This window comes from Phaenicophaeus curvirostris, chromosome 3 (assembly GCF_032191515.1).
Source record: "Phaenicophaeus curvirostris isolate KB17595 chromosome 3, BPBGC_Pcur_1.0, whole genome shotgun sequence".
Taxonomy (NCBI): Eukaryota; Metazoa; Chordata; class Aves; order Cuculiformes; family Cuculidae; genus Phaenicophaeus; species Phaenicophaeus curvirostris.
In genome coordinates this window covers 96,986,060-97,000,055 of record NC_091394.1, presented here as the reverse complement: position 1 = coordinate 97,000,055, position 13,996 = coordinate 96,986,060, and the positions used below count along the sequence as shown (strand labels likewise).

At 44.8% G+C, this 13,996-nt stretch overlaps 1 protein-coding gene across 12 annotated transcripts in view; it reads right to left on the bottom strand.

The window, feature by feature from the left end:
• Positions 1-13,996, bottom strand: part of ADGRB1 (adhesion G protein-coupled receptor B1) — a 316,254-nt gene that overhangs the window by 148,463 nt on the left and 153,795 nt on the right. For 10 of the 12 annotated variants that reach the window (XM_069854743.1, XM_069854741.1, XM_069854749.1 and 7 more), the window contains 6 exons: positions 12,679-12,853; positions 10,960-11,124; positions 6,804-6,905; positions 4,581-4,687; positions 3,530-3,724; positions 2,422-2,490 (listed from right to left, as the gene is read on the bottom strand). In XM_069854743.1, coding sequence (XP_069710844.1) covers positions 2,422-2,490; positions 3,530-3,724; positions 4,581-4,687; positions 6,804-6,905; positions 10,960-11,124; positions 12,679-12,853 — 813 coding nt within the window. The remainder of the gene's footprint in view (positions 1-2,421; positions 2,491-3,529; positions 3,725-4,580; positions 4,688-6,803; positions 6,906-10,959; positions 11,125-12,678; positions 12,854-13,996) is intronic. The other 2 variants (XM_069854742.1, XM_069854752.1) reach the window with 1 other exon arrangement.

The following is a 13,996-nucleotide window of genomic DNA, read 5'->3' as shown; positions in this document are numbered from 1 at the left end:
TGGAAAATGTCTCTGTCTGGGGAGTCACAGGGCACTGGGATGTGAAGCTGCAGTGAAGTTGGGTTTACCTCTAATCTGCCAAAGACCACGTTTTATAAGAACTGGTTAATCTTGCAAAATGCAGAGTGTAGGTTTGGTTCAGCAGCTTTGAGGGAGAAGGAGAGAGACAGTTGAAACCTCTGTTGTCCTCCAGTTCATAAAGATTTCTGTGTCCTAAAGTCATGATGTTAGGCTGACAGCTCAGTTCCCACTGAAATATGTCCCAGTCAATCTTTCTCCCCATGTTGTACTCACCCCTCATGCAGGTTAGGGGGAATCTGGAACCAGGCTGAGCTTTATCTGTCTATAGGTAAAAAGTGTAGATTGTACAGGGAAAGCCTGTGGGAATGAATTGTCACAGAGAGTAAGCTGCAGCTGTTTTTAAGGGGATCAACAGGGTTTCCCTGTTGTCATGACAATTTGATAGCCTCCTCTGCTACGTGCTGAGATATGCACACACCTGTGGTCTTGAAACTGAGTGTTTGGTCACAGATTTAAGAGTCACTGAATGGTTGAGTTTGGAAGGGATCTTGGAGGTCATCTGATCCATCCTGCTGGCTCAAGCAGGGCCATTTAGAGCCAATTGCCCAGGACCATGCCCAGATGGTCCTTTATCTTGTCTGGAGCCAGACTGTGTCATCCTCTTCCAAATGCAATGGGCAACCAGCAATTCTCAGGGAGAAAAGAGGAGAAGAACAGGCTCATAGGGCTGCTAGGCTTGTGGTGTAGTTTCTGTTGCATGAAGGAGCTGCATTCAGGTCCCTGTCTCACGTACTGGACTACCAATAATTGTGCCAGCTTTAACTGGTAAGACTTTTTTCCCAGAGTACTTCCCTGGTTGGTGTGAGTCTAACTGGACTCTGGGTTGCTTTTTGTACTGGGTCATTTTTTCTTGATTGGTATTTCCAGATCTCTCCAAGGAATTTTGTAGCAGAAGCTCATGGTTAAAAAGGGGCTGCCATGTTCTGATCCACACCTCTGGTTATCTTCCACAGGACCAATCTTTCACAAAGGCCAAGTTATAGTTCTTGTTCAGGTTGTTTTTCAAGCTGAGACCAACATGAGCTGGTGTTTCAAAATGCAATAATGAGGATTGAACATGGAAGGAAGAAGCATTAACATGGGGCTTTCCACCAGAGCTGTTGGTCTGAGGCAGATCACTTAGGTGTGATACCTGAATGCTGTAGTGAGATGACAGCATCAAGCAGCCCAAAGGCTCACCAAGAAAATAGGAAAGGAGCAAGGAACAAGCCTTACACAAGCCCAAACAGAGAGTTCAACTGAGGCAAAAGAGGCAAGGGACAAAATAAGACAGAGATGGAAAAACAAACAATGCTTTCCTCTGAAACACAAGAGTTACCCACAGAATTATCCATCAGGATCCCCAACACTGAGAGGAGAGAAGTAACAAAATATTATTGAACCCTAGTTCAGCTTATGCTGAGAAGAACCAGAAGCTCTGGTTCTGGCCCAGCTCTGAAGGATGAAAATCCTGCCTGTCCTGCATCTTTTTAGCCAGGAACTCAAACACATGTAATTCCACTTCTTTGTCTTGGTCAGAGAAGAAATGGGGAATTATGACAAGCCAAGACAGATATCAAATTTAAGCCCAGCCTGACCTTTAAGAGCTGTCCAAAATTTCCTATTTGCCCTCATTTTTTTTGTTGTTCTCCATGCAGAGATTCTGGTTTACTGCTGAGATCCTGTGGTTCACTGAGCTATTCCCTAAACACGGCTCAGCCTGACACTGAGCTCACCCACATGACCATTCGCATGAACCAGTTGAGTGATAGCCAGTGCTGAAGCTGATCATGTCTGGATAGTCTGCCTTTTTCATCATAGGGATTTATCCAAGAAGAGAAGCATTGGTGGATGGACGTATTTTGTGGTCTGTGGTTGTAACAGGCACATGTTGCACACAGTTTGCTGCTTCCTCACAAGTGAACGAGGAGGAGCAGGCACTGATCTCTTCTGTCTGATGACCAATGATAGGACCCAAGGGAATGGCAGGAAGATACACCAGGGGCGTATTAGGCTGGATATTAGGAAAAGTTTCTTTTACCCGGAGAGTGGTGGCACACTGGAATTGGCTCCCCAGGGAAGCAGTCATGCAACCAAGCCTGACAATATTCAAGAAGCATTTGGTCAACACCCTCAGGCACATGGTGTGACTGTTGGGGTGGTCCTATGCAGGGACAGGAGTTAAGGCTCGGTGATCCTTGTGGGTCCTTTCCAACTCAGGATATTTTATGATTCTACAACAATGTATCATGAGCAAGAAGAGGTAGGAGGTCATGTAGATATTTGGAAACTGCCCTTATCATGGCTTAAGCCTATGCTGAAAGCCTGCCTGCTTTCAGGGAAAGTTCTGAAGGTCCGTACCAGTTGAGCTTCTTCCCATTTTTCCCGGTTTTCCTCCGATAAAAGATTACTGATGATCTGGACAAAGTTCTGGGGAAGAGAGACAAAAGAAGAAAAAAGAGTTGGTTAACCAAATGTAGCACAGGCCAGGAAGGACACAGGGATGCACGAGGTGCATGTGAGAATCTATCATGCTCCAAGAGGGTTCTCATGGTCCCATTCCCAGTGTCCCACAACATTTCCCATGCCTCTGCCCCCAAGGATGTTAATGGCAAAACAGATTGTAGTAAGGCCTTTTTCTGAAGATCTTGACTTTGACTGCTGTATCTGATACGGCATTGGACTGGGAATATGTCTTGTACTCATTACTGAAAGTTCACGTGTGTAAACTAGGCAGATGTCTGTCAGAAACTGGTTAAAAACAGGTGGTCTTGCCTTGTATAAATGCTTTTCTATCCTATTTTCAACTATTTCTGCTATTTCCAGCACAGGGAACACTTACTATCCTCTATAGCCTGCAACCAGGCAAGGAAAGCAGTGACTGATCACGAGGGTGCTATGTATGGCAATATCTTTGCAGCAGACTATCAGAAGGAAGGAGAAAAGATATTCCAAGACTATTGATTTCTTTCTCTAGTTTTACCACCCATTGAAGATCTTGTAGGATCAGTTTGATGTTTCAGGTGATGGGGTGGTCAGCCATCCCAAGGGCATATCTTGTAGCCACTCTGCACACTACTGCTAAAAGTAAAACCCTGGGAAGAGAAGGCATCAAGATGTTCTCCTAAGTCAACATCCAGGTACTCAATACCACAGGATCATCTTACCTCTTGTCATTAGACTGCAATCCTTTCCAAATAATGTTCCTATATAAATTAGACTCCATAGTAAAATGCTATCAGGTTGAAACATTTCAAAGTGACTTTGATTTTCAAGTTCCCCCTTTATAAACCAGGGAGAACCACTCAGAAAAGAGAGCTGTTAGCACAAAAAAGTCACTTCACTTGGGCAGAAAATACCCCAGGTTTTAATCACCGTTGCATCAGCTACAAAGGAGAGAATAAAACCCTGAGCATGCACACCTACTTGTAACCTAACCTTGGTCTCCAGGATATGAATCTCAGCTCACCTGCACATCCCCGGAAGTCGGGCTATAATAAGCCCTACGGAAGATCTCTGTCATGTTCCTGAGTACATCGATGGTGGAGAGCAAGTCGCCACTGTAGCTGGTTCCATCCTGGGAGATTTCCACAAGGTTTTGGAGTACTTCTGACAGACCATCTCCCATCAACCCACGCTGAGCTTTGGAAAGATGTTCCCTGGTCTGAGAAAGAAATGTGACAAATGCTTTAGGGACAGTCAAAATCAAGTTAATGAGCTCAGTGAAGAAATTGCTGGGGGAAGGCTTTTTGACCTTCCTCATAATGCACAGTGCAGATTGGATGATTCTGGCCTGAGAGACTGTGATATTTTTAAAATGGTAGGCGAGCAGAAGTGAATTTTTCTGTATGTCAACAAAGGAAAGGTTGTGTGTAGGTTCAGAAGAAAATATTCTACTTCACAGATGCTATTCTGTTCATAACCCAAGGCCAGCTAATAGAAGATTTTTGTCCAAAAACCTTGTTTTCTTATAACAAATTTGGAACTATTTATGGAATCATAGAATCACAGAATGGTTTGGGTCATAAGCGGTCTTAAAGATCATCCAATTCAACACCCTCTGCCACTAGATTAGGTTTCTTAGATTTCAGGACAGGCTGTAGCTTGTCCTGAACAAGAGAAGATGGTTGTCATAAAGGCAAAGCCATTTTAAGGCAAGCCACAGCAGACCAGCAGAAATTCATCCCAACAATGTATTTAAAACTAATGAAAAATAAGTGGCTAATTTAAAATTGACACATTCACAGCTATTCTTACTGATAATGTGATATGAAAGACATGGTAGGACCTGGATTCTGCCAGACTAGATACTAAAATACCCAGTGAGGAACCATCCCCTGTTCATGGCTTGCTCGTGCATCAGAAGTTAAGCAGACAAAAACAGTAAGAGGAAAAGCAGGTCAGAGCTGGCATCTTGCTTTCACATGGAAATGCTATTGTCCTTTTTCAAAACTATAGTAATATAATAGGTATTTGATGGGATCTCAGACCTGCTGAGTGGAGAAGCCAGTCTGTCTTACCATCATCTGTATGTTCCTGTAATCAATAGAAACACATTTGATGTATGTTGGAGGCTCCCAATAAGCTATCCCTTCTTCATCTAAAATGCATCTTCGAAGGATCAGCCCTGGGGGAGGAAAGAAATCAATATGAGAGTGAGGATGGCAGGATGAAAAGCCAAGCACCTTCCTGGAGGCCACTCAGAACTGGTCGATATGCTCATGTAGGCATGTCTACCAGCACAAAGGGCAGCAGGTGCATCTCCAGATGCCTGAATAACACGTGCAAGGAGGTAGGAGAGAGAATTTTTATTTCCTTCTCCTGTATTTTTTGTTGAGGGACAGGACAGCAAAGGGAGCTGGGAAAGAAAACGAAACCTAGGGAACTGGACATGGCTAGTGAAGGGAAAAGGTTTCTTCTTCCCTGGAGGGTAGCTTTCTTCTTGGCTCAGGAAGCCCCACGAGCCTCCCCAAGTGGCATGGTCTGGTTCCTGCAACTAAAGAAGCCGCAGTGGCTCGTGCTGCCTACACAGACTCAAGTGGAATAAATATCCGACAGTACCATCTTTGCATCTGCTGAAAACTCTGAAAGCTGCTTGCAGTCCTCCCCCGGACCTTCCTTTAGCTTCAGCCTACAGAGGGTTTTGCGGTGGTAATCACACGCCTTTGCGATGCAGAGGAACACACATATCAGCAAGGAGAAATAGGAGGATTGCCTTGCCCAAGCAGTTGTGCTGCCGTTTGGAAAGGCTCTGAGGAGTAGGTTTTCTTAGGTCCATAATCCCATTGCTATTGCTAAGTATTTCAGTGACCTTTCTATGGATGCAGCCCTTCTTCTAGGTATAATACTGACTGTCCCAGGCTGTGTGAGTTAGAGAGCTGCAGGGTTTGTCTGTACCCAGCCACCTCACTCAAACAACACAAAAACTTTATGTTCATTATTGACACTGATGCCCCCATTTCTCTTCCTGCCTGGGAGTGAGGAACATCCAGCTGAGGACAAGCTCCACCACCAGCATGCCTCCTGGAGCCTTCTCTGCACTATTTCCCACTCATTGGGAACACATAGCCAAGATCACAACAAATAAGACTTGGATTCCCAGATTGATCACTTCACACCACCATGATCAGAACGTCAACATGCGCACTTGATACGTTTAGAGAGCTACTCTGGTTTCTAAGAAGGAGAGGAGAGCATCTAAGTGTGAGTGGACAATACAATTCTGATGTCCTGCTTTCAGATCATAGAATCATAGAATCATAGAATCACCAGGTTGGAAGAGACCCATCGGATCATCGAGTCCAACCATTTCTATCAAATACTAAACCATGCCCCTCAGCACCTCATCCACCCATGCCTTAAACACCTCCAGGGAAGGTGAATCAATCACCTCCCTGGGCAGCCTGTTCCAGTGCCCAATCACCCTTTCTGTGAAATTTTTTTTCCTAATGTTCAGCCTAAATCTCCCCTGGTGGAGCTTGAGGCCATTCCCTCTCGTCCTGTCCCCCATCACTTGGGAGAAGAGGCTAGCTCCCTCCTCTCTACAACCTCCTTTCAGGTAGTTGTAGAGAGCGATGAGGTCTCCCCTCAGCCTCCTCTTCTCCAGGCTAAACAACCCCAGCTCTCTCAGCTGCTCCTCATAAGGCGTGTTCTCCAGCCCCTTCACCAGCTTTGTTGCTCTTCTCTGGACTCGTTCCAGAGCCTCAACATCCTTCTTGTGGTGAGGGGCCCAGAACTGAACACAGGATTCGAGAAGCGGTCTCACCAGTGCTGAGTACAGAGGGAGAATAACCTCCCTGGACCTGCTGGTCACACCGTTTCTGATATAAGCCAAGATGCCATTGGGCACACTGCTGGCTCATGTTCAGATACTCTCTTTTAAGAACAGTGGAGAGAAATACAGCACCCAAGTCTAGAAGGCTCTCATAAAGACCTATCTGCTGCTGCAGAGCTATTTGTAGATAATAGGAAGAATGTAACATAGCAATCTTTAATTGGAAAGCTGTCCCAGGACTGGGTGGATGGGAGACCACCTCAAATTCTCCAGTGTCAAATAAGAAATTGTTTGTAAACAGTGAAGGACCACAAGCATCAAAGAAAGTTATTTTAGTTCTGAGTGAACGAAGGGAAGTCCATTTGCTTGTCCTGTCCTCCCACAACCATGTTCTCCACATCTAGAAGGCAAAGGATGAAGGATACCCTGAGGCTACAGCTCCCTGGCCAAGGCATGCAGTCATACTCACCAGTGGCATTGCGAGGACACCGGACGGCTGCAGCATCCCCAGCAGGTGTTTCTTTCCAAACCACAGAGGCAAGACTTTCCTCATCACAGATTTCGTGGGGTTCTTCAAGAAAGAAAAATCTCTCAGGAGGGACATGGAAAAGGGAATGGGAAGAGGAAAGATGCGAGTGTGGTGTGAAGTGAACAGCACTGTGATGTGAGCCAGGAGGCATGGAGGTGAACTCCCAACTCCACAGCAGCTTGGTGCATGGCTTCTGACAAAGCCACTTAACCTCTCTAGAATTTGCTTTGCCTGTCTGAAAACTGGGCATCCATCCATCCATCCCAGGGATTAACTCGCTAATATGCATGCAACAACGTGGGAAACTCCACATGCTTGCTTTGCCATGTGGCAGCTCTTTACAATAAAACCGATGTTGCTACACCTACTAAAGTTTTCTTTTCTTATTTAATGGGCAAACATCCACCTTTTGCAGGTGAACTCCACGGGGCCAGACTCTGCTCTTTCCATTCTTCACAGCCACCTCCTTAAGGGCTGGATCTGTCTAAATTCAGGCTCAGAATAAATAAGTTGGACTAAGAATGAAGGGAAGAACAACAAGTGGATGAAAAACCAAGATGGACATATCCCCTGGGTGGACTTCATTCAGGCTCTCTGCCTGCTGCCGTCTCATGTGAGGACACAGGGAAAAGATTTGAGGACCAATAGGCTGGATTTGCACCAGCAGCTCATTTCCAAGCACTGCTGCAGAGTCTGGGAGACCAAAGAATTGTGTTTTGAGGCTTCACAGGAAAAGCTTTTTGGAAGGAAGTTTTCTGATGCCTTTGTATGAGGGTGGAGCTGAGTTGGCCCCAGAGCTGGTGGGACCTCGGAAAAAAACAGTCACTGCAGGAGAGCTTTGTGCTGAGAAACTCATTACTTGCAGCATGTGAAACAGAGGGAGCTTAAGGATGGTGTTATTTATCACTCCTGAGAGTGGGAAAGAGAAAAAATTATATTTAATGTTTTTTGATTATGGCTTTTATTTATTGTGCATGTAAAACTACCAATAAAAAGGAAGCTGACTGCATGCCTGTAAGTGGTGAGGAAAAGCAACAGCAAAGCCAAAGCTAACCAGCCGTGGAGCCTGGCAGCTGCCTGCTGAGCTTCTGTGAAGGAGTGTCTTGCCTATATTGGGATCCATTGCTGCCAGTAAAGACATAGGAAGGTTTGGGGAGTGCAATAAAAAAAGAGGGAGGTCTTGAATTTTCATAGAATTGTAGAATCATAGAATGGTTTGGTTTGGAACAGACCTTAAAGATCATCCACTTTCAGCCATGCTGCCATGAAAGGAATCACCTCCCACTAGACCAGGCTACTCAACCTGGCCTTGAACACCTCCAGGACTGGGGCATCCACAAATTCCCTGGGCAACCTGTTGCAGTGCTTCACCACCCTCACCGTGAAGAATTTCTTCCGAATGTCTAATCTATACCTTCTCCCCTTCCAATTTAAACCCATTCCCCCTTGTCCTATCACTACATGGTTTGCTGTAGGCCTCCTTCAGGTACCGCTTCTCTCAAAACAGCCATGGGACAGTGACAACCCTGAAGGCTTCCTTCTACAAAGGATTGTGCAATGGATGCGCAAACATAGACCATTTCATGGAGCAAATACCCAGTGATGGACATAGCCTGTTGATGCTCTTGATTTACCCAGGGCACCAATCTGGCTGTGGAGAACACTCACACTTTATTATGGGCATGTTAATTCCTTCTTCTTTGAAGGACTCGTATAAGACCCAAGAAGCTGCCTACACATCTCTTAGAATCAATCTCCAAGACTGTGTGACTTCATCTGAAGTTCAAAGACAGATTTCTCCCCAGTAAACACTGATAATGAATAACGTACAGTCTCTGCTTGGAAACAGATGCTCCTTCTCCTTTTTTAAAATTCCCTTGTGAGTAATCACTATTGTAATAAAATTATAGAGGGCAAACAGGATCCCTGCTGTGCTCTGCATGTAAACAGAAATAGTCCCTAGGCCAACAGCTTATGACTTCTGTAGATAAGGCAAACATGGGTGGAAAAGAAGCAGTTTTATTTCAAATCTGTTGACACAGAGCTATTGGACAGTGAGATTAAGTCACCCAGTTGTGACCAGCATGTGGTCACTGAGAAAACCCATGGCAGAGTAGGGAGCTGAATACAAACTCCTGCCACCTGGACCAGTGCTTTGACATTATTCTCCTCATCAAACTGTAGTTCAAAGGAGGGTTTGAAGTATGGGGTGGGGAACTTCTAGCACCCTCGACTACAAAACAACAGAGCACATTGAAAAGCGGAGGAGTATGTTTGCATCTCACCTCCCCTTTCTCCTCCTCTGACCCATCAGACCTTCCTGGTCTCATCACCCCTGCAGTCTCCCTGGGGACCGCTGAGGGATGCTGTGGATCAGAGATGCTCTTTAGAAATACACTGATTGTCTGGCGTTGTCTTGTCAGTGAGTGCCGAAGCAATTCCCAAACCAGGAGAGAATAATTTAACCCTCTTTTTTTTTCTTTTTCTTTATTTTTTTTTCCCCCTTTTTGACATTGCTTCAAAACAAACCCCATTTTACCAGAGAAACCTATTTGCACTGGGAGATTTTAACAACTAACCCAATTAAGCTCAATTCTTGTGTTCAAATCAAATCATGCCGGCAATTGATACTTTCTCGAGAACAAATTGAGCGGGCTTATTTTTAGCCTCTGATGAACCCCCACCTTCCTCCTTCCCCTGCAAATTAACAGCTGCAACAAGACCCTTCTGGTTTTGAAACATAGCAGGGCTTAGTCCCCGAGACATGCCTGTTCCTTTTGAGCACTGTGCAGGATTCAGCCCCTGCAGGAAGAGAAGAAAAGATTGGGCTTGTTCTTCCAGGGCCCCAGCTGGCACACACTGAAGCTGAACTAAATCTGCAGTGCTCCATGGACACCACCAGACAACCCAGTGCTAAGATTTTCTATGGCTAGGGAGAGCTTTGTGGCTGAGTTAAAGGGGACTCTCACACACCACTGCTAATTGAGAGGCACAGCTTGTAAGGAGAGGTGATATCTTTTATTAGAGCATAGCTGGAAAGAGTGAATGTGCTGTTTCAGGCACACCGCCTCTTTATCTGTTATCTTTGAGCAAAATGGGCTGAAACTTCCATGCTGAAGTGCTTTGGCTTTTATCTTTATCTTCAGCAGTTTGCAAGGAAGCCTGAGGGTTAATTGTCCTCCAAATGACAGACCCATCCCCAGAAATATCTGCACCGGAATGACTCCTGCTGTGCCAAGCTCCAGTCTAATTTTTAGGGAGAGATCCCTTTTCACTAGGACCACCGAGATGTTTCCATGGGAATCTCTCCTGTCTCTCACTGAGCTGCTCTGACAATTAATTACCCTTATGGTCAAAAATCAAGGCCTATTACGATCAATGCAGTCTGACTGCCAACATCACATAGGCCATTGATTACCCACCAGCAATTTCACCAGGCGCTTCATCTGAGTCTGAGAAAGAAATTAAAAGTGGTGCACATGCCTTTTTTCTGGCCTCTTTATGCTGTGTGAGAAACAGACAGAAACTTTCCCACTTGCAAGTATTTGCTCCTGCTTATTTTTCCCATTAAATCTCAGGATGCCCCCTGTCCTATCACTCACTTTTCCTCCATTCAGGCTTTTGTACCCCATTTCTCCATTAGATGCTGTCCCCATGGCTGCAGCTGGAGGAAAATGAGGCAGGGTAAGACTCTGACAGATGTAGACGTATCTGTCTTTTTTAAAACTTAAGGGGTGTGTAGGTCTCCTATAGGCTGGGTAAAGAGTGGAAAACCATGGCAGCATCCTCAATACACAACTACTTCATGGACTCAAGGCTCCGGTGTCTGTTCTTGATATGATTAACTTTTTCCTCTTATGCCTCTAGCAATGAAAAACATTAAGGGTAGAACGATGGGACTTAACAAATGTTCACTGAAATCAGCATGGTTACACCGGCTGGGCTTGGGCAAGAATTAAGTCAAGCCCTTGACCTATCTTGTGCCTGAGGTCTAGGCAAGATTCATCTGGATCAAACTCCTTGTTGCATTCACATAGAACAGTCTTTCCGAGGTCCCCCCATGCAAAGGAAAGTGTGAGAGGTCTTGGGTACATACCAGGACACTTTCTGTCATTACATTGCTTGTACTCTTCCTTGGCACCCTGGCAAGTCTGTCCACCAAAGAAGGGCCCATAGCACACACGGTCACGTCTCTGAGTCCCACCTCCACAAGTGGCGGTGCAGCTGCCCCACACTCCCCATGCCTGCCATTTCCCATCCACTGGAGGCAAAAAAAAAAAAGAGAGAGAAACATCCTGTCATGTTCCAAATATTGTCTGCAACAGAAGGAGGAAAGATCTCAAGGTGAGCACTGGAACATAGGATTGAGTAGAGCATGGCTTGGTGGGAAGGGGGGTCTCCAGCCCTGGATCTTTGTCTGATCCTGAAGAGACATGAAATAAATGTGTACTCCTTTCCATTGCAGCAGCTCTTTATTTGAAGTATGTTCTTGTGTTTCTCCTCAGTATCTTCATCCGCTGCAAAAATAAAAAGCCCTATCTCTTTTCTTGTGCACAGATATCTTCAGGTAGGCAAAAATTCAACCTGCCTGGCAGCCACATTTGCTAGCCAAAGTCCATAGCTTCAATTTGTTTGGGCTGTACAATGTCTCTACAAAAACAGATCTTCCCAGAGAAGGCCTGGTCCAGGGAGACCAGTCGAGCCTATGGGCAAGAAACCATAAAGAAACATCAAATAAATCTCCTCCCAGCTGTTTCCATTGTGCTATTGTTTCATGTGCCTTAGAAAGAGATTTGTCTTATTCTATTGTATCTTCTCTCAGCATCTCTACAGATTCAATGGAAATGCTACTTCTCCATTAGCAATGGCATTTATCAAAATGATACTCTTTTACATTAACAATGGCATTTATCAAAGCACTATAAAAATGTTAATTAGCCCTCACAACAAGCCTGCAAGGTAGGAAAACATCCTCCTCTGCTGCACCACAGATGAGAAACAACAACTCAGTGACAGAACTAGAACGAAGACGTAAATCTCCTGATTTATATTTGGGTTTTAATTAGGAGTTAACACATCATCTTAGGTGGCTTTTGGGAGAGTGTGGGATCCCTCTCTTCATCTCCAAGAAGTAAGAGAAAATTATCATAGAAAGGAGACACTGATACTTGCTTGGGTGACAACATATGAAGTGAAAGCCATGACCAACATTGCTTTGAGAACTTACTCTGAAATCAGTGGGATGAGGTTGCCTAAAAGAATGAAGCTCTTTTTGTCTTTGAGTATCTTCATAAGTGGCAAAGAAGGAGTGAGATACCTAAACACCAAAACCTACTAGAGACCATGTAGGGAAGTCCACTGCCTATGCTTATGCTCGGCTGCAGATGGTGATGCTAACAGAGAGGATAAGGATTCCCTGAGATAACAGTTATACTAGGCTGAAAAGCTACTGGCTTCTATGCTTGTGGAGTGGAGAGAAGAAATAGAAGAGTAGAAATGTTGAAGCATTGCGGAGGCATAGAAATGTTTTATTGATATTTTGCTTGGGGTTTTTTAACTACAAGCTGAGAACACGTATCTGAGGTTAGAAAGATATTCCCTGTGGGTAACCACTCATGTCTTTGGGGTCTCCTGGAGCATTTGCTAGATATGAATTTTTGGCTTGTGTGGTCCCTTGGTATGATTCACAGCCTCCTTCCTACTGCATTAATGGTGAAAACTGAGCAACTCTTCCCAAAGAAAAAAATTACAAAAGCCTGCATGGGACTGGAGAGAAGGATGACCCACGAGAAAGAAAAAGTCATTGGTCACTCACCTGGGCATTGGCGTAGGAAGCAGTCCCTGGTCTCCACCCAGTGTCCCTGACATTCAGCTCCCCCATAGGAGGGTCCATTGCACTCCCTTGTCCGCTGCTGGGTACCGTTGGAGCAGGAGGCAGAGCAGGAGCTCCAGCTCGACCACTCATTCCAGTTGCCGTCCACTGAGTGGCCCAAAGAAAGAAAACAGAGCGGAATGTGAAAATCGCTCCCACTGGAAGGGGGGATGTGCAAGAGAATGTCTGGCCTGTGCCTGCAAGAGTCCGAGGCAGAGGATGACAAACCAGAATCATGGAGCGAGAGAGAAGGCAAGAACCATGAAGAAAATGTACAGACAACTGTGGCAACTGCAATTTGTTGAGACCCTCTGCAACTTCTGTGCTATGGCCCAGCAGGATGCAAGTGCAATAACATTTAAATTTTTATGCCCATACTCTCCATAAAATCATAAAAGTTGAAATTATTGATGTTACAGGTTCCAGTGTAGAAGTCAAAACTAATAATATTGCCGATCACAACATAATATCAAAATAGAGAGCATGGATCATGTTTTTACTGCAATTTTTGAAGGAAACAATATATTATCATGACATTTCCCATTTGGGGCAATCAGCACTTTTTAAGGAACCCATTTTTTACCAAGACAGTGTACAAATCCGCAAGGAAGGAACTTTCGCAAGTGCCCAAATGCTCTGATTTTCATTAAAGGACATGCAGAAACTTGAATTACAGTCTTATTTACAGGGATTCACTCTGCCAGCTGGGAAATGCTTAGAGCAAAGGCGCGCTCCAGCAGGAGACCATGAGCAGAGTGTGTGTGCAGTCAACGTACTTCTGTCATGGCTGAATTGGCACTGCCAGGCTTGATATATTTCTACACAGCAGTGTCGTTAGTAATTAATAGGGAGGGACAAGAGAGCTTTTGATACAGACGAAGTTGGAGAGAAACTTGAATATGTTTTATTAGTGCAGTGTGAGGCATTCCAAAGTATGGCAGTTATATCCTAGTTGATCCTTGATCAACAGATTCATCACCCAGTTTGCTGTGATTTGAGTACTTTTTTTCTCTTAGCAGTGGTCATCATGCTCTGTTTAGCTCTTGCTAGCTGAGAGCTCTCACCCAGAAAAACAACCCAAATCTCTCAGAAGTCTGAATTCTGACTTAAATCACATTGCTGTGTATTGTAGCTCATTTTCTTTAGCTTTGTTTATCAGTCCAAGAAAAATACATGATCCTTTGTGTGATCTGCAAGGTCTCAAACAGCCTCAAATAATCTCCACTGCAGTCAAGCAGCTTTTTGTTTGCAAGCAGGTAAA